This window comes from Bos indicus x Bos taurus, chromosome 19, assembly GCF_003369695.1.
Source record: "Bos indicus x Bos taurus breed Angus x Brahman F1 hybrid chromosome 19, Bos_hybrid_MaternalHap_v2.0, whole genome shotgun sequence".
Lineage (NCBI taxonomy): Eukaryota > Metazoa > Chordata > Mammalia > Artiodactyla > Bovidae > Bos > Bos indicus x Bos taurus.
The window spans coordinates 57,719,605-57,743,512 of record NC_040094.1 but is presented as its reverse complement, the minus strand read 5'-3'; the positions used below and the strand labels follow the sequence as shown (position 1 = coordinate 57,743,512).

The 23,908-nt window shown below is 59.9% G+C and overlaps 2 protein-coding genes and 1 non-coding gene across 5 annotated transcripts; 2 read left to right on the top strand and 1 right to left on the bottom strand.

Annotated features, from left to right (window-relative positions):
- The first annotated feature begins 105 nt into the window (after positions 1-105).
- Positions 106-17,265, top strand: SLC9A3R1 (SLC9A3 regulator 1). The gene is made up of 6 exons (XM_027518856.1): positions 106-809; positions 10,940-11,101; positions 12,250-12,403; positions 14,958-14,998; positions 16,113-16,202; positions 16,410-17,265. The coding sequence occupies exons 1-6, from the start codon at positions 345-347 to the stop codon at positions 16,602-16,604; spliced, it is 1,107 nt and encodes a 368-aa protein (XP_027374657.1). The 5' UTR covers positions 106-344; the 3' UTR covers positions 16,605-17,265.
- LOC113878715 lies at positions 11,412-11,518 on the top strand. The gene has a single exon (XR_003507130.1). It is a non-coding gene; the product is annotated as a U6 spliceosomal RNA (small nuclear RNA).
- NAT9 (N-acetyltransferase 9 (putative)) lies at positions 17,026-23,652 on the bottom strand. Of its 3 annotated transcripts, XM_027518868.1 has the most exons (8): positions 23,583-23,652; positions 22,906-22,991; positions 21,896-22,005; positions 21,413-21,523; positions 21,206-21,322; positions 20,568-20,627; positions 20,323-20,417; positions 17,026-20,205 (listed from the first exon to the last, which is right to left on the bottom strand). In XM_027518868.1, exons 2-8 carry the CDS (start codon positions 22,980-22,982, stop codon positions 20,071-20,073), a joined length of 705 nt encoding a protein of 234 aa, XP_027374669.1. In that variant the 5' UTR covers positions 22,983-22,991; positions 23,583-23,652; the 3' UTR covers positions 17,026-20,070. The 3 variants fall into 3 exon arrangements, with proteins under 3 accessions (XP_027374669.1, XP_027374670.1, XP_027374671.1); XM_027518869.1 differs by lacking the exon at positions 21,413-21,523 and having other exon boundaries at positions 21,206-21,349; XM_027518870.1 differs by lacking the exons at positions 22,906-22,991; positions 23,583-23,652 and having other exon boundaries at positions 21,413-21,503; positions 21,896-21,988.
- Positions 23,653-23,908: the final 256 nt, after the last annotated feature.

Below are 23,908 nucleotides of genomic sequence, written 5' to 3'. Positions count from 1 at the left end.
ACCCGGCCAGAGCGCCTCCCGGGAAAGACCTCTGATTGGCCTGCGGCGGTCCACACCCTCCGCGCGGCCCCGCCCCCGGGGTATGCGGCCCGGGCGGTTTCTGGAACGCTCAGTCGCCGCGCGGGGCGGGGATCGGTGTTTGATCCCCGGCTTCGGCTCCTCGCTGTTCGCCGCCGCGGCTCCCGGGACACCTGCTCGCTTGTTGGCCCGTCCGGCCTCGCTGGGCTGCCCTGCCGCTCTCGCCCTCGTCTCCCGGCCCGCAGGGTGGGACGCGGAGCTGGACCGGCCCGTCTCCGGACCCCGACCGGACACCGCTGAGCGCCACTGAGCCGTTGCCAGGCGAGATGAGCGCGGACGCGGGGGCCGGGGCACCACTGCCCCGGCTCTGCTGCCTGGAGAAGGGTCCGAACGGCTACGGCTTCCACCTGCACGGGGAAAAGGGCAAGGTAGGCCAGTACATCCGGCTGGTGGAGCCCGGCTCGCCGGCCGAGAAGTCAGGACTGCTGGCCGGAGACCGGCTAGTGGAGGTGAACGGCGAGAACGTAGAGAAGGAGACCCACCAGCAGGTGGTGAACCGCATCCGTGCCGCCCTCAACTCCGTGCGCCTGCTGGTGGTCGACCCGGAGACCGACGAGCGGCTGCAGAAGTTGGGCGTCCAGGTCCGGGAGGAGATGCTGCGTGCCCAGGAAGGGCCCGGGCAGGCCGAACCGCCGGCCGCCGCCGCCGAGGAGCGAGGGGCTGGCGGCGAAAATGAGCCGCCGGCCGCCGCGCCAGAGCCTCGCGAGGCCGAGCAGAGCCCTCAAGAGCGGGTAAGTGCGGGCCCGGGCCTCGCGGCGAGGCTGGATGGAACCGGGTGGGAAGGATAAGAGTAGTGGGGAGACCCAGGCGCCCCGGATGCCCAGCCCTGCTCCCCGCCTTGTCTTTCTGAAACTCGATCTTCGGAGGCGAGACTGCTTCCGCCCGCCGACTGGGCCAACTGGCAGTTACAGGCTTGAGGCTGCGTCCCACGACCCCTACGTCCCATCCCCAGGCTGGGCTGGGACCCTGAGCGCCTTAGGGAGTGAGGGTGAAGGAGGGCGGCTCAAGGAAGCCCAGTCTCCCTTTCCTCCACTCTGTTGGTGGCTGTCTGCTCCGATCCTTTGGGACCCCTAATTCCACGCCTCCTCCGAGTGGCCAGCTCCCTCCACAGGCCCCTGGGGGTGGCAAATGAAGCGGCCGGACTTCGAAAAGCCGGAGGAATAACCACCCTCTTTCTGTGTGGAGCTGCGGCGGTGGGAGGAGAGGGGAGGGGAGGGGGCCCTTTCCCCCCTTCCCCACAGCCCGCTGGCCTGTGTATCATTAACTTCAGCCTGGTGGACTTCATCCTCCTGAAGTCCAGCGTGACTTCTAAGAAAGAAGCTCCACCATCTGCCGGAGATGTGTGGGGGCGGGGCTGAGGGAGGAGGTGCAGGGGCGTCTGGTCCCGGGGTGGTGGCAGCTCTGCCCCCAGGAGGATTTATGATTCTCAGGAATGTGAGGAGTAAGCTAGCTCGTATCTGGGAGCAGGAGGGAAGACCTTGAAGAAGTGGCTGGCTGTGGGGGTGGGGGGCGGGACAGCAGCCAGGAGGTCACCACGGGCAGGTGGTCTTGCCTGGCACCGGCTGTCCCACTCCAGGCCCTGGACAGCAAGCAGGCTGGTTGCTTTCTGCCCACGCTGGGTGTTTATAACCCCAGTCTGGATCAGCTGCAGGAAGGACTTGTACTGAGCCTTCCTTGCCCAGAGAGTGGGGGAGGCCTTAAGGTGAGACTGGAGGGAGGAGAGCCGGGGCCTCCCCTGGGCCTCTTCGGCTTCACCAGCTCTCCACCTGCTGTCAGGGGTGTCCATGGTACCGGTAGGAGCCTCCTGTGACACAGAAAGGGCACACTTTAGCCTTTCAGTTTGAAGGTGGAGCCTGAGAGGACCAACTGGTTTGGTAGAAGTGAGGTCACCAGGAGCCCTGTCCAGCCGGAGCTGGGTGCTGGGAATGCCAGGGCCACTGGTTGCCCACTTCCTGCCGCTGCCAAGCTGGCCTTGGCAAGGGTGGGGGTGGGGTCAGAGCACCCCGGCAGGGGGTTGACCCCAGGGAGTTGGAACTCACGATCTCTGGTCCCAGACAAATCCAGTTTGAACTTTGTGCCAAGGGCACCTACTTAGCATTCCCATTTTTTTTGTTTGTTTTTTTTTAATGGACTTTAGCACTTGCACAAGTAACCCACACCCCCCCCTCCCCCAAGTTGCAGTCATGTTCGGCTCCTCCCACTGCCCTTCCGGTTTTGCTGCTAGGGGTGGGGGACGCGGAGGCCAGGATGGAGGCTTGACCTTCCATGTGCGCTCCCCTGCCAGGCCGTCTGAGAAGCAGCAGAGGTTGACTCCCGCTCTCTGGGAGACCACAGAATGGGGTTTCCCCCAGGTGGGGGTGTGACCCCTGCCTCCGTGTGTATGCTTCATCCGGCCAGTTCCTCCAGCCATTCCCTGGGACAGCATCACCAGGCCTCTTGGGATTTTGGGTCAACAAGCAAGTCAGAACTTCTCTGAGCCTTGGTTCTGCCATCGATAAAATGGGAGCACTGGATTCCAGTGACACCTGCCTTCTCTAGGATTTTACGAATCATAATACGCTTGAGCCCCTAGTGGGTGCTGGACTGAGCTCCTTGTGCGCCCAGGCATTTGAATCCCAGCCACGAGCTGGGATCTCCCTTAGCCTCTGTGTAGCCACTCAGCAGTGTTAATCCCCTCTGGTAGGAAATTCCTGTGAAATTGGTATGGTGGGCATGCAGGTGACTCACCCTTTCTTCAAAAAAAAAAAAGCTAATAGACACAAGAGTTCATTGTTCCCCAAGAAGACAAGGGGCAGGGTCTGTATAAGGGATACATACAGCGTTCGCATGTTATTGATTACTTTGAATCTGAATTTATTTGTGGGGGCTGTCATGACATCTCCGTTAGTTCTCAGAAGTGGAAAAGGTTTTGGTGGGGAGTTGTCAAGCAGAGAGGGTGGCAGGTGACATCTCATTGGGAGGAGCGGCCTGGGTCAACAACAGTTCAGGACAGAAGGCAAAGGGGTGCTCGTAGCACTGGTCTCGGAGAAAGGAGTGGGGTGCTTCCAGCCCAGCCCACATCCACCCCAGGGAGGGAGGAGCCGCAGCACCTCTGCTCAGCTGTACTCACTGGGCCACCTTGAGCCAAGTTTCTCTGAGCTTCCATTTCCTCTCGTTTAATTCAGGAGTGACAGCAGCGGCCTCGTGGGGTTGGTGGGTTACATGAGGATGTCTGTTAAGCCAGTAGCTCAGAGCCTCCACTAAGTAAGCACTCAGTGAACATTGGTGGCCAGGCTCTGGGTTAATAAACATTTCACAGTGATGATTACACACTCACCCAAGGGGGCAGCCGGGCCTGGATCTGCCCCTCCCGTTGGGCACGGGCAGCTGTGGCCAAGCCTGGCATCCCTAGATGCTCAGTCTGGGATCACTACTGTTGAATAATCAGCCCTTCACAATCTGGTCGCCTCCCTCCCGCATTGCCCCTCTCGGACACCCCCAGCCCACGGAGCCACACCAAGGCCGGATTCCCTCCCAGAGTGCCATGCGCTTTGAGCCTCTGCACCTGGTATTCGCACTCGCGGAGCCACCTCGGGCCAAGTTTCTCTGAGCTTCCATTTCCTCTTGTTTAATCTGGGGGTGACAGCAAACCCTTGGGAACCCTCGGCTCCCCAAGACCACTCAGCTCCCAGGTGGCCTTTCCTCTACCCCGCAGGCAACATGAGCCATCTTGCCTCACCTCTGCCTGCTCCCTGTCCTTCCACTTTTCTCACCCTCCAACGCCCAGTATCTGAATCATCTGTTCACCTCTCCCCCCACCTCGTTCAGAGTCCCAAGGGCAACAGCTGTAGCTTATTTATGTTTATCGCCCCCAAGCTGTCCAGGCTCAGGGCAGGGAGGGACTCAATAAATAATTTTTGCATGAATGAATGAGTGCTAAACAGCCTTGGGGGACCTTTGTCCTAGGTCATCTCAGCCCAGCCCACCTGGGCCTGCTTGTGCCTAGAGAGCACACCCAGAAATCGGAATTCCAGATAGAACTTATTGGCTTTTTCTTGTCTACTAGCAGCTTCCATTTTAAAGCCAGAAGTCTGGGAATGCCAGCCCTGCTGGCATCGTTCCCTGCAAGCCTCAGCTTCTTCCTCTGTGAAATGGGGAGAGAGGCTCCCAGCCTGCAGGGTTGTGGGGGAGATTTGATGAAATGATGGGGAGGAAGGGGAGTGTAAGTGCCCAGCTGGGGGGTGGGTTCCCGCCACACCTGACGCTGATCCCAGAGGCAGAGACCAGGTAGGCACCCTGGGTGGCACAGTGCGGGGTGGGCACAATTCCCTGGCAGCCTCCAACCTTTTCCCAGGTTTCATCTCACACAGAGTTGGAGCCAGCGAGGGCAGAGGGGGATTTGAGCTGCAGGGTGTTTGGATTTGAAAGGGACAGGGTGGGACGGTTCCTGTGTCCATTGGTTCCTCTTCTTAAACTGTTCCTCTTCTTAAACCGCATACTTGGGATTTCTCACTCCCCAGGGATCACCGCCCCCCGCCCCCCCTTATCTTTGGTTCCTGTTCAATCCTGGAGACATTCTCCTGGAGAGAGGAAAGGGGCTTCCTTCTCAAGGAACCCTGTCATGTCTCCATGGGGGCTCTTCTCTGCCTTCGTAGGCTTCCCATCCACCAGCCCCCAAGAAAGTGGAGGGGTTAGGAATTAGGAGAAGAAGGGGCCTCACCAAGGTTATGTGGATGCTGCAAGCCTCTTAGAGAAAGCAGAGCTCTGGTAATGGGAGCTCAAGGCAGAGAAGGAAACCCACATTTCTCCTGAGTCTGCTAATTGCCCGGCCCTGTGCCCTAAAGATAATGATACAAATTCCATTGTTCTTTTTTTTTCCCCCCACTACAACCCTGCAAATTAGGTATTATTTTCTCCATTTGTAACTTGATAAATAATAAATGGTAGCTATTATCTGTGTCTGGCACTGCTCTGTACTAAACACGCCTTACTTATCTCAGTGAATCCCCACGACCACCCTGTGAGACAGAGATTGGCCCTATTGTCTGCTTGTGGAGGCTGAGGCCCCATCAGTTCAGGGGGTGGCCCCTGGCTTCTGAGCTAGTGAGCCCTCACCTTGCAGCAGGGCGGTGTCTGAGAACCCCTCTCACTCCGACTCTGCCCATCACATTCTGAGCCACACCAGGGCCATCACATAGGCATAAGTTCAGGCTGCTGGAACCAGCTCCCTGTAAGGGTTCAGGGTTCCCAGGTGCTTCTGTCTCCAGGGGACATGGTCAGGAAAGGTGTCAGCCCTGATGGAAGGTGTTGGCCCAGAAGGGGCAGGCTCCATGGCCCACCCATCCTTCTCATGTGATGGGCCTGGATGAGAGTGACCCAGTCTGTACCTTCATCTCCAGGGCCTGAGAGCTGCCCTTGCTGGCTCTGGGGCTCCCCTGTAGCACAAAGGACCCCCCCGCCTCCCACCCGCGTAGGCCTACCTTGACTGTTGGGTTAGATCTGGGTTCTAGTATCACTCACGGCCGTGGGACTGAGGGCAGAGCTCTGACTTCCCAGGGACAAAGGCTCCAGCCTCTCTCTCTGCTTGTTATAAGGCCGTGATGCCCAAATGAAATAGCAAAGGCCGTAGGGACGTAGAAATAGTTGAGAGTGAGACCTCTGGGGTCTGTAGAATGGGCCTTTCGGCAGCCACTGGCCACACGTGGCTCCTAGCGCTTGGAATGTGCTAGTCGAAATTGAGATGTGCAGTAAAGGATGTACAGACCAAAGGATGTAAAATATCCCGTTACTAACTTTTCACTAGATTACCTGTTGGGATGATATTTTGGATATGTTGTGTTAAATAAGGTTAAAATTGATTACTTGTGTTTCTGTTTTACTCTTTAATATGGCTGCTGGAACCTTCTAAGTTACCAACATGACTGGCTTCTGTTTCTGTGAGACAAGCTGCTTTAGTTGTTAAGTTGTGCCCAGCTCTTTGCAACCCCGTGGACTGTACCCGCCAGGCTCCTCTGTCCAGGGGATTCTCCAGGCAAGAATACTGGAGTGGGTCGCCATTCCCTTCTCCAGGGATTGAAGGCTTGTCTCCTGCTTGGCAGGAAGATTCTTTACCTTGCCGCTCTAGATCTGAGCTCAGAGTCTACCCTCTTCTCCCATCAGCTGCGTGTACTTGAGCAATTTATGCCGTCTATTTGAACCCAGCTTTCCTCCACTGTGAAGTGAGGGTGGTAATACCTTCCTCGAAGAGTTATAGTTGGGTCTTAGTGAGAAAATACACTTAAAAGCCCCAGTGTGGCGCTTGGCACGTAGCAAGTGCTCATTAAAGGCCAGCTGCTCTTTGTTATTTCAGTAGAGTCCCAATTTCACAATCTCCAAGAAGGTCCTTATAGAGCCTCTTGGGACCGCCCACGGGAGTTAAATCCAGTGACTTCTGGGAGGAGGGAGAGGGATGAGAAGGGTGACGGGCAGGCAGGCATGGGGCGGCCAGCCTGGACGGTGTCCAGCCAGGCAGAAGCCCAGGTACCAGCCTGCTCCATCCCAGGCTTGCCCAGCCCTGGGGAGACCTGAGCCAAACACTCCATCGCGTGTCTCTGGCCAGCACCAGGAGGGAAGAGCCAGGGAGGACCTGGCTCAGGGCCCTTGGGGGGCAGTGTCAGAGCGGTAGCCAGCCCCCTGCCCCTTATCATCTGGATCCCACCCTGCGAGGCTCCAGAAAGAGGCCTTCCTGCTGAGAAGCAGCGGGATCAAGGGCCAGAGTCCCTTCTTTTTCCACAGAGGGAGGTTGTCCGGGATGCCTCAGTGTGTGCAGACCCTGGGTGGGGGTCTTCTAGGGTGAAATACATGAAGGCACATTGGGGTCAGAGGTCATGGCTCAGTGGCAGCCAAGCCCTTGGTCATCCCTCCCTTTGGGTGAGGAGAGGATGCTTTCAGCCCAGAGCCCTGGACCCTGGCCTGCGATCTGAGCTCCCGGTCACTCCGCAGCCTGCCCTAAAAGACAGTGCCCGCACGCTGCCCGGTCACACACACCCCCCAGGCAGAGCCGCCTCCTCCACCCTGGTTTCCTTGAAGAGCTGGCGCCAGACGCAGACCTGTCTCCAGAGCAGCCCTGGCCCCTTCCCCCCAGTATCCCCACCCCTCCCCCCACCAGAAGGACCGGGTCTCCCTGTCTCTACCACCCACTCCCCCCGCGCCCCCCCCCCCCCCCCCCCCGAACCCCGACCAATCCCCCCTTGCTGAGGCTGATTCCCTGGCTGGGGGCAGGAGGTACCATTCTTATCTTATTTGCATAAAGCCTGGGCTGGGGGAGGGGCAGTGACCAGTCACCTCTGTCCATTCTCCTGGCCACCCTGGTGGTCTTCTGCTCCTCCAGCCCCACCTTTTGGGACCCAGAGCCGGCAAGCCTGTGGGATGTTTTCTATAAGGCTCATCACCATGGCATTGGCCAGGGAGGGGATGGCCCAGTGGGGCGTTGGCCCCCAGCCTCCCCTCGCCGGGGAGGAGCAGGGAGCGGCCCTGGCCTGCTCGCTCCCCAGAGACGGTCACCAGGATTAGGTATCGACTTTCCCCAGCCTCCCAGGTGGCTGCTGATGGTGCCTATTGAATTCCGTGCCCGACGCCCGCTCCCTGGGCCGTGTGGTTGGAGGTGACTGGGCGGCCACTCAGGGGTGGGGCTGGGCTCCCTGGGAGTGGTGAGGAGGTGGTGGAGGAGCAGCCACCAGGCCTGTGCAGGGTTTGGGACCTCCTGAGACCTGGAGAGTGGGAGAAGCCCGCAGGAGAAGAATCTGGAGGCAGCGTTCCTGGAGGGGTCTTTTCCAGAAATCGCTTCTGGTATTGTCCCGGGAGTGAGAGATTCGTCCAGCCCCAGCCGCCCCAGCCCATTTGCACAGCCCCTCAGTCACCACTGCCTCACGGACCCTCTTCTAACTTCTCTGCCAGCCTCCTCACTGAGCAGATCCTGATTTTTTACTTCCAAGCTGCCATTGTCACCCACCTGAGTCTCTGAACACTCTGTGGCCATATTCCCCTCGAAGTCACCCCACCTCCAGTGCAGACCCCTCTGGAGCTGCAACCACAGCTCAAGGCCACTTGTGAGCTCCTGGGGGCCCCATACCAGGCCCAGGATATCCTGGAGGGCTCAGGTATCCCCTTGCCCCAGCTCCAGGGGCCCAGGCCCAGAGCAGCGGTGGCCAAACTCTGGCCAGCGCCTGAGTTCTCCGCATCTTCTCAGTGCGGGGCCTCAGGGAGCTGCCCCAGGACTCCAGACAGCACCAGCCTCCGCCAGGCCGGGCTAGGTTCCTTTGATGACTGACTCAGCAGCTGGCAATGACAGTTCTGGAGGCAGCTGGAGGAGGGGTGGAGAGAGACACGAGAAGGAAGGGGACCCCCCCCTGCCCAGTCTGGGGGGGGCAGGTTGGGAAGGTAGGAGCTGGGTGGGGTTCTATAGTAGCCTGAGTGCCTCAGAAAATGCCTGGGGTTTCCTGGGCCCCTGGAGGGGGATCTACCACTTCCTGAGATCCTTATGGCCTGGCAGAGGGGCGTGAGGTGCAAAGGACGGGTCCCCAGGCAAGGGTCCCCAGGGTGCCAGGTGCTCCGGATCAGTAAGGGAAGCCACCGGGCCTGCCTGCTCCCAGCTGAGCCGCCCTCCCCGGAAGGAAGCCTGTGGTTTCATCATCTCCCCGCCCCTCGCAGCAGAGGCTGCAGCCTGAGTTTGCAGCTCTTGCCCAAGTGGGCCTCCTCCTGGTCTAGGCTTTGGGTCCTGCTGTGGATGGTGGCAGGGCACACGGGTTTCCAAGTCAGAGCCCAGGGTGGAGTCCTGGTTCCTCTGCCGTGGCACTCGGGCTATGGGCTTCACGTCTGGGGTCTCACTTTTACCATATCCAGGATGGGGGTTAGGGTTAGGGTCCTAACCCATGGGAGAGAGGCTCTTTGGAGTCAGGGGCGGCGGGAGGGGCAGGAGACAGCAGGCCACCCTCTGGCTTCCCGTGATTCACCCTCCCCGCTTTCTCAGGGTGACAGAGGAGTGCTGCCCACAGAAAGCCGAGCCTCCCCGTGGTGGCAACTGGTCGGACCTGTTCCTGCTCCCCCCAGGCCTGGGGGAGGGCTTAGCTTGAGGGGAGAAGAGCCTCACTTACTCCCGGAACTAGATGGGGGGGTGGCAACCAGCAGGGGGTGGGCATGGGGAGTCCCTGGGGAGTGGGCCCCCCTCCCCTTTTTCATGCTCACGTAAGTGCCTTTGCCCCTGTCTGGGATGCCCAGATCGGGTAAAGCCAAGCCTAACTGTCACCTCGCCCTCCTTCCGGTCTGGGCCTCTCTACACCCCCAATCAACATCCTGAAGCTGAAAGGCCCGCCCAGGCCTCTGAAGGAAAGCAGAGTCACCCTCCCCACCCCACACTCCCCCATCCTCCGGGGAGCTGAGGGGTGGGGACTGAGTCCACCGCAGGTGGCAGCTGCCCCTGGGCCCGGCAGGTTGGGGCAGGAGGCCTGTGGGTCCTCCCCGCCCTGCCCCTCCCTTGCCTTCTCTCCCAGCTGGGCAGTGAGGTTTCAGAGCAACCAGCACCCCACCCTCGGAATCTCACCTCTCCGCTTCCTGTGACTGTCCGTATTAGCAACGACAGGGCGTCCCCACGTGCACAGGGGCTCCCACGTATGTTAACTGGACCTCCTAGCACCCCTGGGAGGCAGGTGGCACAAAGAACGGTCTATAAACAAGGAACCCAAGGCTCTAAGAAGGAAATGACTTGCTCCGGGTCACCGAGCCGGGAAGCTGGAAGCTGGGCCAGGGCCCTGACTTTGGCTTTTGCTCTTTGCCTGGCATCCGGGTGATAATCCCAAACTGGCAGGCCTGGGGGCTGGGGGAGAGAGAACCCATTCCATCTGTGGGCTCCGAGCTCAGGCTGCCTCAGCTCCCTCCACCATGTAAACGTGCCCTTGGGCCGCAGGTGCTTAAGCTGGGCCGAGGATGGTGGGAGCTGAGGGTCTCAGCGTTTGTGCACAGCCTGTCTGTGGGCTCTCGGCAGGTCCTCCCCAGGTCACAGCCGCACGGGGCTCCCCACAGTCCAGCCCTGCTCTCCACCGCCCCCTCCCCATTCAGGCTCCCTGGGATCCAGCAGGCTCTTTGGGGTCTGTCACTATCTTTGTCCTCGGCCTTGCTTCTGCTGGTGGGACGTCCGGGACCCCTGGCTGTACCTCCCTCAGCCCCGTGGTCATCTGGCTCCCAGCTCCCTTTAGGTGGGCTGTTTGGCTTGGTGGGGACAAGCCGGGAGTCCATGTAGGCGAGGGAAGGCTTTACTGTAAATATGTAAACCAGCTTTGAGTAACCACCTGCCCTTGCTTCCCCCTGCAGAGAGGAGGGTACAAAAGGGCAGGGGGTCCCCAGTCACTGTCCCGGGTACTCAGGCTGGCGGGGATGCTACCAGGGGAGAAGCAGACCAAGCCATTATCTGGGAGGGATGAGGTAGCCATCAAAACACCATGACAAAGGGACTTCCCTAGCGCTCCAGTGGTTGACTTGACACGTCTCATGCAGGGGGCATATGTTCCATCCCTGGTTGGGTAACTCAGATTTCACGTGCCTCTTGGTGTGGCCAAAAAAATAACATGATTAACCTTAGAATGTCAGAAAGGCAGAGACCTGAGCTAGTCTGCTCCCACCCCTCACTTGCCGAAAGAGGGAACAGTGGCATGGACTCAGGGGCAGCTCTGTGCCCAGGGGCACCCAGGCAGGTTGTAGCAGGGCAGGGTCCCTGGCCAGCATTCTCTCTGGCTGCTGGAGGATCTGAGGAGCCTCCCTCGGTCAGAGGGGATGGGGTCAGGCACAGAGCGGGGAGGGCGGCACCCCAGGCCGGTGTGGAAGGACCACGGCCCCTCCTTTCTCTCCACAGCGCGAGCTTCGGCCTCGGCTCTGCGCCATGAAGAAGGGCCCCAATGGTTACGGCTTCAACCTGCACAGCGACAAGTCCAAGCCAGGCCAGTTCATCCGGGCCGTGGACCCAGACTCTCCTGCCGAGGCCTCGGGGCTCCGGGCCCAAGACCGCATCGTGGAGGTAATGTGAGGCTTCCTGCCCCCTTCCCAGGCTCCTCCTTCCTAACAGCCTCCTCCACGGCAGCCAACATACCACCTGCTCCTTGGTTAGCCCGTGAGGCCTGGACAGCCCATAGATGCTAGAGAAAGGGCAGGAGGGAAAGGGAGAATGGTGGGTGAGTGGGCAAGAGGGAAGGAAGGAAAGATGGGGGATTCCCTGGTGTTCCAGTGGTTAGGATGCCACACTTCCACTCCTGGGTCCTTGGTCAGGGAACTAAGATCTCACGAGCTGCGAGGTGTGGCCAAGAAAAAGATTTTTAAAGAAGGAAGGAGTGCTCGCTTCGGCAGCACATATACTAAAATTGGAACGATACAGAGAAGATTAGCATGGCCCCTGCGCAAGGATGACACGCAAATTCGTGAAGCGTTCCATATTTTTTTCCAACTTAAAAAAAAAAAAAAATAAGAAGGAAGGAAAGATGGGTGAACGGATGGATGGACAGATAGAGAGGTGAATTGACTTCTTTCCTGCTTGCACCTCCTGTGGGCTCTTCTTCGCCGAGCAGACACGCTCAGCGGCCCACGGATCCCGCATCCGTCCAGGGAGCTGCCTGGGCCATGGCCAGTTGCCCGCTCTCTGAGGCCTCCATGCCAGCACGGGGACGGGGCGGGGCTGGGGGCCATGAAATCCGTCCCCCGAGTGAGGCTGGCAGGCACGCTCTTGCACCCTTGCGCTCTGCCGGTCAGAAGAGGAAACGTGAACCCAGGGCCTGGGGCAGGGCCCAGAATCTCAGCCTTAGAGCCTCAGAGCTGGAAGATCAGCTCTCCCAAGACGTCTCAGTTTACAGGCAAGCAAACCAAGGCCCAGGCAGGGAAGTACCTAGAAACGCTGGGGCCCAACCCAGGCCTCCCAGACCCTTCCCAAACCGTCCTTCACAGCTGTGTTTGTTCAGCCTCGGCCGGGTATTTTCTTTGGCTTTTCCCACGTGTCCTGCCTCCCCATCCGACCGTCAAGTGGGAGGACCACTCGGCCTGCTTCAGGGCTCTACAGGCGGGGGTAGGGGGCTGGGGTGGGCATTGTGTGTTCCCCGATTGCCAACCAGCTCAGCCTTCACCTGCCCCCCGCCCAGAGCTGAGACCTATGCGGGTAACCTCTGCCCCCACCCACAGGTGAACGGGGTCTGCGTGGAGGGCAAGCCGCACGGGGAGGTGGTGTCCGCCATCAAGGCTGGCGGGGACGAGGCCAAGCTGCTGGTGGTGGACAGGGAGACGGACGAGTTCTTCAAGAAATGCAAAGTGATCCCTTCGCAGGAGCACCTGCAAGGTGAGCTGGGCTTGGCAGCCTGAGGCCCCCCCCAGGTCAGGAATGTGCTCTGGACTTTATTGGGTCCCACGTGAGGGGAGGCAGGCAGTGTGGGTTGGGGGAGAGGGTAAGGGAGAGAAAGCCGGCGTAGGCAGTGGGTTTCTGCGGATGGAGTATGGCTGGGGGGTGGGGGGTGGGGACCCACACAAGGGATGGTGAGATGGAATGCGCTACTGATTCCGCAGAGGGAGGGGACCCCGCCCACCCAACTCTACCCGCGGTAAGCGCTCAGGGCAGGGCCGATGCAAGGAAACAGTTAACTCTGGGGCGGCTTCCAGCCTTGGCTTGGTCAGATCAGAGTCCAGTGACAGGGGCCCAGTGCCTCCCCTTCCCTTCTCTCAGGTTGTCTTGGAAACCCAGGCTTGCTGGCTCCAGAGAGCGGTGGGTCCCTGGGCCCCTGCCCTCCCCCTCCCCTCCATCACCCTGCCAAGCCTGGCACCTCCCCCGTCCTGGCCCGAGCCAGGACAAGGAGGAGCTGAGCCGCGCTGTGCTGCCTGGTCTGGACCTTCTCCCTGGGAAGATGAAGATAGCTCCCGGGGGGAGGGGGGGGCGGCGCTGGGTGGAACTTCTTTGGACTGTGCAGTGGGTGGGGCTTCCTTGAGGGTCAGATGTGGAGCACAGGGGTCCACACAGAGGTCTTGCCACAAATTCAGATCGCCAGCTTGGAGGGGCCCAGTGGGTCCTGGGGGTATCCTGGAGGTCACTAGCAGACTCCGGTCATGGGAGGTGGGGACCACTGTGCCCTTGTCTCCCAAGTTCATGGAAAGCAGGTAGGTCCGATAATCCCCACCCTCATTAGGGGGAGAGCTGAGGCCCTGCGAAGCCCCCAGCCTTGCTCTTGGCAGCGAGGCATGGGAAAGGCAAAGGGCTGGTGGCTCAGTCCCGCCTGGCTCTCTGCAGTCCCGTGGTCTGTGGCCCACCAGGCTCGTCTGTCTGTGGAGTTCTCCTAGGCCAGAATACTGGAGTGGGTCACCATGCCCTTCAGGGGATCTTCCTGACCCAGGGATGGAAGCCAGGTCTCCTGAATTGGCAGGCGGATTCTCTACCACTGAGCCACCAGGGAGGCCCCGGTGTGGGAAGACACAGCTGAAATCTGGACTCCCCTTGGCTGCTCCTATACCTTCCCCTGCCCCGCCAGCATCCTTTTCCCCCAACTCCCAAGTCATCAACCCTCTCTCTTCCCCCTGGCTGGGCAGGAAGGGCCCTGGGAACCTCCATGACTGCAGCCTCTGATCAGAGGACCTGCAGAGGGAGGCTTGGGGGCGGGTCCCCTGCCCAGGTGTCCCCTCCCAAGTGGATGTAACTCTGCACGTCCCCAGCTGCTGCCCCCTGCCCACAGCTGGGCAGCCCACAGCTCAAGGGTGAGCGGGGTGCAGTGGAGGGTGAGTCAGGGTCCCTGTGTCCCGCAGTCCCCTGCCCAGCCACTGTGGGAGGGCTGGATGAGAGGTGTGCCTGCCCCGGTCCAGGGCAAGGAGAAAGACGTACCCTGACCTTAAGCTAAGAGTTCAGAAGAAACCCACCCAGGCTGACCTGAGATGGAGCAGCCCCTTTGCGGCCAGGTGGGGCGTCTACCCTGAGTGAGGCCTGGGAGGGTGACCCCAGGCCGTGTCCCCGCCCTCTGACCCCACCTGCCACCACCAGGCTCCCCCCTGGCTGGGGGACGGCACGCCCAGGACTCTGCCCTGAGCCCTGGGCCCCCCTCCATCCCCACACGGGCCAGGAGGAGCTGGGGTTCTTTCGCAGCTGATGCAGGTGATGGTCATAACCAGGGCGTGGTCCCAGTTATGTTGACACAACCGTCACCTAGGAAGCATTCGAAAAATACTGATTCCTAGGCCTGTCCCAGACCCACTTAGATAAACACCCTGGTGTCAAAGCCCAGGGATCTGTATTTCTAACCAGCTTCCTGGGTGGTTGGGAGGCAGCTGCCTGGAATTTCAACCCCGTCTACAACAGTGCTTTTTTCAAACAGCTCCTTACTCATCAGTGGTTCTTGGGATTAATTAAGTAGGCACCTTTTTTCTTTTTTTTAACTTTTCATTTTGTATTGGAATATAGCCGATTAACAATGTTATGACAGTTTCAGGTGAACAGCTTAGGGACTCAGCCGTACATATACATGTATCCATTCTCTCCCAAACTCCCCTCTCATCCAGGCTGCCACTTAACATTGAGCAGAGTTCCCTGCGCTATACAGTAAGTTCTTGTTGGCTGTCCACTTTAAATATAGCAGTGTGTACGTGTCCCTCCCTTGTCTTTTTAATCAGACTGAATAGGAAATATCAAAGAGCCTTGTGATGTAGTAAAGGCAAGTTGTTTTGTTAAATGCTACATAGTCTGCGGCTGCTGGGTTGTCGAAATGTCCAGTGTACTGTAGTGGGTGGCAGTCAAGAGACTTAAACGCTGACCTTGGGGAACAAGGTCAAGTGGTCTACCCAAACCCACGGCCCCTGCCTCCGCTTCCTGCTCCATCCACAGCTTCGGACTCACCTGCGCTCTTCTCTTCCCCATCCAGGTCCCTTGCCTGAGCCCATTACCAATGGGGAGATCGAGAAGGTAAAAGCAGAGCCTTGATGCTTCTCGGGCTCAGTCCTGGGGCTGCGGGAGGCAGGGGAGGGGGTGTGGTGAGGAGGAGGACATGGTCTGGTTCAGGTGGAAACTTCATGTCTCCTGGCAGATCCCTCCCGAGCCCCAGGCCGTGTAAGGGCCCCAGCCTGGGGCCGAGGCAGAGGGGACGGGCCGCCTGGCCAGGCCCTCCGCAGCCACCATCCTGGGTGACAGGCCCCGCCTCCAGCTCCCCACCACACAGGAGGCCATTCTTCCCCCCAAGAACAGAGCGGCAGTGTCTGCCCGCGGGCTGCCCAGGCCCTGCTACTTCCAGTCTGGGTTGGGAGAACAAAGCCCCTCCTACCCGGGCCGAAGGGAAGAGGAGGCAGTGGGGACTGGGGGAGAGATGGTGCGGCCCTGTGCCAGCTGGGGCCACAGGAACCCGGGCAGAAGCGGAGTGCCCAGCTGCAGCCCGAGGCCTGGGCTCTGGGACAGCCCCCTCGGGGTCAGACCACAGGGCGCGAGGGCTCCTCGGAGTCTGCTCCAAGGTTTCCTTTCCCTAGGGTCTCCTGCCGGGGTTGGGGGGTTGTGCAGCAAGAAGGCCCTGAATCACCTGAGCCTTCAGTCACTTCCTCTGTGGGTCTCACCCTCCCCCACCTTATTCCCTCGAAGCCCTTTTTGGCTGCTTGGGGGTTAAGATTTCAAGAATCAGGGGTCAAGTCCAAGTAAACAAGTCAGATGGGCTGCAGGAGACTCAGGGGGCATCACGGGTGTTCCCCACACCAAGCAGAGTCTCCCAGCGCCCCACACCCCAGGAGGCCCCTCCGTGGTCACTGTGCCAAGGAGGAGTCAACCCCAGAGGCTGCCTGGGAGGACGGGGGCGGGCTGAGCCATCCAGCTAATCCCACGAGGGATGGTCCCGCTGCCCTGGATGGTGGAACCCGGCTGCCCTCTGATCCTTGTAAGAATGTGAAAATGTAAATTCTCGCGGGTCCCTGGCAGGCTCAGGCAGCGGGGCTCTGGGGTGGATGGCAGGGCTCAAACTGAGGCCCCATCTTCCTCGGGAATGCCCTTCATAGCTCAGGACTGCCCACCCACATGCCTCCTCTCCTCTCTGCACCAGGAGAACAGTCCTGAAGCCCTGGCCGAGACGGCCTCCGAGAGCCCCATGCCACCCCTGGCAAGAACCGCCTCCAGTGACACCAGTGAGGAGGTAAGGCCAGCCGGCTGGGCAGGCGGGGGGTGGCACTGGGTGACAGCAAGTCAATTCCCAGGCCTCGCTCACTCCTGGCACACCAGCCTGCCGTGGAGGTCACACACTGAGCCACGTTCTGTTCTCGTGACCTGGCTTCCCAGCGCACGGCCTCAAGGGAGCACCTCGCCAAGGCACTGAGGCCCGCTCTCTTGCTCCTCTTTGCAGCTGAATTCCCAAGACAGCCCCAAGAAACAGGACTCCACGGCACCCTCGTCTACCTCCTCCTCCTCCTCCGACCCCGTGCTGGACTTCAGCATCTCCCTGGCCGTGGCCAAAGAGAGGGCTCACCAGAAGCGCGTCAGCAAACGGGCCCCGCAGATGGACTGGAGCAAGAAGAACGAACTCTTCAGCAACCTCTGAGCCGCACCCCGCACCAGCAAAGCCCAGCCCCACACCCAGCCAACTCCCTCTCCCCCTTACCCCAGATCAACACACAAATCAGCACCAGCATCTCCTCTCTCGGCAAATCTCATCTTTCTAGAGAACTATGTTCTTCCCTTACCTCCGACAAGGTGACTGTTTTTCTGTCCTGCCCCAGTCAAAAAGTAGACTCTGTGCCCTTCCTTGTTGGGTGCTTCAGCCCACCCGCAGTCCCCCTGCCACCCTCCTGGGACATCACTGGGACCTCCATCAAGCCAAGATCCTGAGACTGGGCAAGAGGTCACCTTCCCTCCTGACCCCAAGTGATGACCAGGTCTGGGATCCACCAAGGAAGAGCAACATCCCGGAGTGGGCTGGGGCCACCATCCTCAGAGCTGTGACTTGGGCATCTTATTTTTAATTTTTTAAGTGCAGTGCTACAGAGTTTAGGACTTTTGGTTCTTGATTAACATGATTTCCCAGGTTGTTGCATCCGGGACGTAGCAGTGGCCTTACCCTTCCTTCAACTTTTTTTTTTCTGCTCCCACACCCCAGAGACCTGGGCAACATGGGGAGGGTTTGGCCACCCCCTGCCCAACCCTGAGCCAGACACAATTGTAAGGAAATTCTTACCCGAAACTCAACTAGTTTCTCCAAACCACCTTGGCCTCTGTGTGTTCCTTTGCAGCTCTTTCCATGTGTCCCCAGAGTGGCCTCTGGCTGAGAGGATTGTCCAGGGCTCCCTGGGACCTCAAGCCCGGAGCCAGAAGTGGGGTGGCTTTAACCAGAGGGCCTCGAGCCTGTAGCCACTGGGTGGCTACGCCATGCGTGGGTCCTGTGGGAGGACCCGCCGGGGCTCCCGTGTGCTTGGCTCACCGAGGCTGCCCTACACGGATGGGCATCAAAGAAACGAGGAAACAGGGAGCTTAGAGCCCACGTGCGCAGAGGGAGGGCTCTAAGAGCCACCTCGGATCCCAGGAGTGTTCAAAGGGCGAATCCACCATGGAGCCAGATGGTTCGGCTGTAATCTTTCTGCCCGCAGCCAGAGAGGCACAGATTCCAAGGCATGACCCAAGCTGGTGTCCCTGCCCCCCCAGATACTCTTATCTTACCTGACCATGGACCTGACTGTGGGGATGGGGAGGACAGACCTGGCCCGCTGGGCCCTGGAACATGCTTGTGGCAGGTGGGGTGGAGGGGACTTTGCAAGGGTAAAAGGCCCTGCTCCTCCACGGGAGGTCCGGGTCTCTATGCTGCTGACCCGAGGGCATCCTGGACAGCTGTCAGCATGGCCTGCAGGGCCCAGTTCATGGGCAGGCCGGAGGAAGGGAAGCGGGCCCTGGGCTGTCCTCCACCCCACCCGGAGGCCACTCAAGCCAGGCTCCTGGGACTGAGGAGAACAAGCAGGGAAGGTCACTATCTGATCATCACTAGAGCTGTTAAGGTTAGAATTCCACCACTGGTAAAAAACCTTCCCAAACCCTTACCACAGCACCACCTGCAGCAGTCAGCCTGGGCCTGGCCTGACCCCACTCACCCTTGCCCCCATCCTGTGCCCTACCAGGCTGGGGAGGGGCCCTCCCTACCTCACCTGCTGGGTGGGGATGCCCTAAGGACTTCTGACTCTGATTAAGCTGGCACAGGTGGAAGGAACAGGTGGCTCAGAGGCAACTGTCACTGAGGGACCTGGGACCTCAGCAAGCAGTTTGTGTGTTAGATTCAGGCATGTTTTTTAATGATTTTATTTACGGTTGTGCACGGTCTTCATGCTGCGTGGGCTTTTCTCTAGCTGTGGCTCCTCTTGTTGCGGAGCATGGGATCTGGTGCCCACAGACCTCAGTTCTGCGGCTCCCGGCTCGAGAGCCCTGGCCCAGTGGCTGTGATGCATGGGCTCAGCTGCTCTGCCACGTGTGGCCTTCCCAGACCAGGGGTGGAACTCACGTCCCCTGCTTTGGCAGGGGGGTGATTCTTTACCACTGAGCCACCAGGAAAGCCCTCAGGCGTATTTTAGACTAGTTTTCCACGCTCCTATCTGGTGAGAGAGGCCTGGGAGCCAGGAGTCCTCAGCCACAGTGCTGGCTCTGCCATCAAAAGCTCTGGGGCCTCTAGCAAGCGCCTGCCCCTCCCTCAGTGTCTGACTCTTTGCCCACCAGGTTCCTCTGTCCATGGGATTTCCCAGGCAAGATTACTGGAGTGGGTTGCCATTTCCTTCTCCACGAAAATACCCTAGGTGCCCTCAAAGGTCTTTTTTCCAATTGTGTTTTGAAAGCATGCCACCGGGTTACGACAGGGCGTGATGAGAGACAGACGTCAAAGGCTGTCCCGCTGGCTCTGAGGTGCCCAGCTGCCAGTTAAGCGCTCGCTGGTTGCCACGCAGCCTGGCCATCTCAGGTCTGTGCCGCGGGCGCCCCCTCGTGGCCTTGGCATGAGGCTGGGAGAGCGAGGTGCCTTCAGGAGGCCACGGGCTGGGGGCCTCCGCTTCCTCCCACAGCCCACACAGCTGAGCAGGAGGCCCGAGCTTCATCGGGGGCGGAGGGTGCTCCAGCCACATGGAGCTGCGTCCAGAACTAACTTACCCTGCCCTCAAAACTGGCTTCAAAGACCAGAACACCCACCACTTTCCCTCCTTCCTTTCCAAACCTCCCGGGGTCACACCCTCCTGCTTCTGCAGGACAACTGAGCACCTAGCTCCCCGCACCGTCGGCCCAGTGAGGAACAGGGCCAGCTGCATGTAGTGTGCTATACTCCCGGCCGGAGCCTGGGCGGCCCCTCCGGGGAAAAGGGAGGCCCTGGCGGGTCATAGGCCGCTCTGGTCCCCAGTGCCGCCTCTACCTGCCTCCTCCGCCTGTGGACTCAGGCCGTCCACTTCAGTCTGAGTCCAGGTTTGGCAGGACAGGCTGACCCTGGAGTAGCCCAGCCACAGCGGCCAGCCAGAGGCACGTCAAGGCCGAGTCCAGCCCAGAGTCTGAAGGGCCCCACAAGGAGATTCCCAGCCTGGAGTGGGCCAGCGCACCCCACACCCCAGGCTCCATCTGTTCACCTGTGGCAGGGCTCCGGGCTTCCACGCCCATCCGCACGGGGAGGCCTGTCCACGCGGTGGCTATCAGCAGGGCTCCAGGCTTCCACGCCCATCTGCACAGAGAGGCCTGTCCACACAGCAGCTGTCAGCAGGGCTCCAGGCTTCCACGCCCATCTGCACAGGGAGGCCTGTCCACACAGAGCCGTCAGCAGGGCTCCAGGCTTCCACGCCCATCTGCACAGAGAGGCCTGTCCACACAGCAGCTGTCAGCAGGGCTCCAGGCTTCCACGCCCATCTGCACAGGGAGGCCTGTCCACACAGAGCCGTCAGCAGGGCTCCAGGTTCCACGCCCATCTGCCCGGGGAGGCCTGTCCATGCGGCAGCTGTCAGCAGGGCTCCGGGCTTCCACACCCATCCGCACGGGGAGGCCTGTCCACGCAGCGACTGTCAGCAGGCCTCTGACGCCCCGTCTCTGTAGGGCTTCTCTTGTACGTGGCTGGTCTGCTCTAGAAGCCACTGCCGCTCCAGCTCACTCATCATCAGTCTGAGCGTCACCTCCTGGAAGACACTGCTCACAGCCACCTACGTGCGCCAGGGACAGAGCAGGGCCGGGCCGGCTAAGTTACAGACCCAGGTCCGAGCACCACTGGGCCCCCCGCCCAGACCCAAGCCTCACCCTCTCACCAGCACCAGCCTCACCTGCTCAAAGTGAAGCTTTCGGAACATCCGGATGCTCGGTTCATTTCCTTGCCCAATTTTAGCCTCAAACTTCGTCAGACCTAGCCTAGTCACTCCTTCGGAAGGGATCAGAGAGGGTAAGCTGCACCATGAATCCCCCCGCCCCTCCTCCAAGGACTCTCCACCCCACCTGCCCCCACCCCTGGGCCTGAAGGTTCACCCCCACCCCTCTCCTTCCCCTGGGACCGCCTGCCCGGCGTCCTCACCATAAAGCATCATCATGAGGACGGCCTCCGTGCCCAGGCCCTGGCCCCTGCAGCTGGGCTCTAGGAGGAATGACAAGAGTCACTGACCTTGCATGCCTAGCTCACCACCCTAGGAAGCTTGCAAATACAGGTACCATTCTGCAGATGAAGAGACAGAGGCCCAGAGAAGTTAAACGACTCGCCCAAGGTCTCACAGATTAACAACACTCAGCAACCTGACCCCAAAACTGACCCCTTCAGCTCAGTGTGCTGCCTGCACGAGCACGTGCGCACAGCCCTTTAAAAAGATGCTGAGGACCACGATGGACACAGAAACGGGGGGCTCCTCACACAGCACAGGAAGATGCTCCAGGGAAGAGCACTAATTTTGGGGGGTCCCCAGTCCACCCCAAAGATGGGGCAGACTGCAGCCTGCAGATCCTAAAACCAAAGATTAAGTTCACACCCACACGTGAGACGGGAATAAAAGGAACCACCGAGGGTGAGCCGCGTGGCTAACAGGGTGCCAAGTGGTGGTCTGCCAGGCCAGGTGCTGGGCTCACCAAGGCCAGGGCCTTGCACTGAGCTCTTTCGGCAGCTTTAGGTTCAGCGGATCTGAGGACCAGAGGGGAAGGAAGGCAGGGCCAGGTGGAACGAACCTGCAATCATGACCTCAATCTCCCCCAAGGAGGGGTCCCCGAGATCCGTGAGGAAGAGGTTCACATCTCCCGCCATGCAGCTCTCTTCGCTGGTGCCCGACTGGGCCAGCCACTTCTCTGCATCCAGCACAATGAAGGTACACTCTGAGGAGGGGGGACGGGGTCGTCACCTTCTCCCCATAGGAGGGCAGAGGCCAGTCTTCCTACCTGAGCCAGAGAACCAGCCCTGTCTCTGAGTCTGGCAGAAAAGGGGAGCTGGCGCTTCTTCTCGCTGATTACAAAGCATGAAAGTGGCCTCCTGCAGGAAACGGTGGCCTTCTGCAAACAGCGACTGCATTCTCAGAGGTGTATGCGACACAAAGACCGCACTGGGCTTGCAGCAAGGGGTGCAAGGGGGTGCGGCCTGATTTACAGCCAGAGCCCCACAAGCTTTCCTTTCTCTAAATCCCTCCAGGCCCGGTGCAGTGAGTGGGGAAGAGAGCAGAAGCATCAGCCCCCACCCTCAGGGTCTGGCTTCAGGGAGTGTCACAGTCTCAGGGTTTCAGGCACCTCCCCAGCTTTCCACAAAGTGCTTTTTTTGGCAACCTTTCTGGGGGCCCAGAGGGGAATGGGAAAGGGAGGGAACCCAGGACGGCCTCTGGAATCAGCCCTCCCACAACCAGCCCAGCCCAGGCCTCCTCCGCTGCTCACTGTCTGCATCTTCCCGCCAGCTGCGCTGCATTGCGTACTCCTGCTCCAGGGTCAGCGGCTCCGAGGCCGTCAAACGCTGCAGCTCCTCTGATTTCATCCACTCGTGGTACCTACAGGGGCAGAGGGGCAGCCTTCAGCAAGCAGGACCCATTCAGAAGCCTAAGTCTTGATGTTTTATGAGATGAAGAAACGGATGCTTGAGAGGCAAACCCCTAGGGCTAACAGAGGGCCAGATAAGACCCAAGAAAGGGTTATAATGGCTCCTATGGCAGAAGGCCGCAGGCCCAGTAGCCAGAGACAGCAGGAGCCAGTCCTATCTGTCCAGCCTCCTCTCCTGTCTCAGGGGTCAGTGCGGGGAAGCAGTCGGAAGCTAAACATTCCTCAAATTCCTGAGGAGATGTAATGGCAAGCCAAACTCAGCAAAGAAGGCTGGACAGATTATCACAAAGGCGGAGCACCAGAAACCCCACCAAAGGAAAACTACAAGCAGGGAATACATGCCCACAGCACCAGCAGCCCCCTCTTCCAGACATTCGCCAACTGCCTCCACAAGAGCCCCACCCTGAGACTCATTCCTGGCTGTCCCGAACAACAGATCTCACAACAGCCCGGCGGCTCAGTTTTACAATAGGTTAGCATTCAGTCTCCAAGAACTGAGCCTATTTACAGGCACCAGGGGTGTGGTACTCTTTTACAACCAGGAGAGAAGACACTACCTTTTCTTCCTTACGCACATGTAGTTTACAGAAAGGAATTCCCTGTTGAAAGGTCAAAAGGAAGCTAGCTGAGGGGTGGGGTGAAAGGGAGAAATAGGGGGACCGGTGACTTCCTCCAGGGAGGTCACTGCACTCTGCTTCAGTTTTCACTTTTTCCTATCTGCAATGACTTCTCGCACCAATGTTTCTCCTCCTCAGAGAAAAACAGCCTCTGAGATTTGGGCTAAGACAGGCTGACCCTCCTCGCCGCACCTTGGAGAGCTGGCTTGCAGCCCATGTCCGGTAAGTGGTTACCTGGGCACATGCTCTGAGGTGTAGGGGACCAGCACCACCTTCTTCCCCAGCAGCAAGGTGTTCTGATTCAGCCTCATGGTAGCAGCCTGCAGCCAGCGGGGAGGGCAAAGATTTCAGCACCTGAGTTTCCTCCCACTTAGTGTGGGAGCCTGGGCTCTCAATTCGCTAAACGCCTCCTGGGGATAAGATGTCAGAAGAGAGAGCAGCCACCCTTCTTCCTTTCCAGACCCTTCAGAGAACACGGCCTTTAAACTCCTTGCAAGGAGAGGAACCGGGCTGGTAAAAAATAATTAAACAATCCTGGACTCGCGTCTCAAGGAACCTTCAAGCATGGGCTGTCCCTTCCATCCCATCACCCAGAAGGCCTCACACCCAAGCACCAAGATTTATCACCGAAACTCCCATCACTTGTCCCAGTCCTAAGACGCCGCCCCATACGGTTAATTTTCTGCCGCGTCTTAAACCTGTTTCCAACCCCTTTTCCCAGCGAACGACCCCGGGGCTCTAGCGAGCCATCCGGGCCCCATCCCGGGCCACTTTCGAGGGAGGCGGGCTGAAGGCCTCGATCGCCTGCCCTTCGTGAGGGGCCACAGGCTACGCTTCTCGAACCCCACGGCCACTGGGGTCCCCGGGACGGCTAAATCCACAGCCGCGCTTCGGCCGGGAGAGGTGCCCACCTCTCGCACCCGGCCCCAGCTTCCTCCCCCTGGCCGACGGCCGCCCTCGCTCACGCGCGTAGGCGCGCGCCCCGCCCATTTCCGCCCCGCAGAAGGCGGCCGCCGAGGAGCGCGCAGCCCCGCCCCCGCCAGGAGCCCAATCCTCGCCGTGCGCCCCGCTCACTTCCGCTTTGTAGACGACGGCCACCGAGGCGCGCGCAGCCCCGTAAGCCCCGCCTACTTCCGCCCCGCAGACGGTGGCCGCGGAGGCGTGCGCGCAGCCCCGCCCCCGCGAGGCGCCCAATCCGCGCCGTGCGCCCCGCCCGCGGCGCGCGCGGAAAAGGTGG

What these genes read in the sequence shown, in the direction of transcription:
- SLC9A3R1 (XM_027518856.1), top strand. Translation starts at nt 345, where the DNA reads ATGAGCGCGGACGCGGGGGCCGGGGCACCACTGCCCCGGCTCTGCTGC. An exon ending in CCCAAGACCGCATCGTGGAG is followed by an intron (nt 11,102 to 12,249) that starts GTAATGTGAGGC and finishes CCCCACCCACAG; the next exon opens with GTGAACGGGGTCTGCGTGGA. An exon ending in CCAGTGACACCAGTGAGGAG is followed by an intron (nt 16,203 to 16,409) that starts GTAAGGCCAGCC and finishes TCCTCTTTGCAG; the next exon opens with CTGAATTCCCAAGACAGCCC.
- NAT9 (XM_027518868.1), bottom strand. Translation starts at nt 22,982, where the DNA reads ATGAGGCTGAATCAGAACACCTTGCTGCTGGGGAAGAAGGTGGTGCTG. An exon ending in ACCTCAGAGCATGTGCCCAG is followed by an intron (nt 22,006 to 22,905) that starts GTAACCACTTAC and finishes CTGCCCCTGTAG; the next exon opens with GTACCACGAGTGGATGAAAT. An exon ending in GGGCTGGTTCTCTGGCTCAG is followed by an intron (nt 21,323 to 21,412) that starts GTAGGAAGACTG and finishes TGCTGGATGCAG; the next exon opens with AGAAGTGGCTGGCCCAGTCG.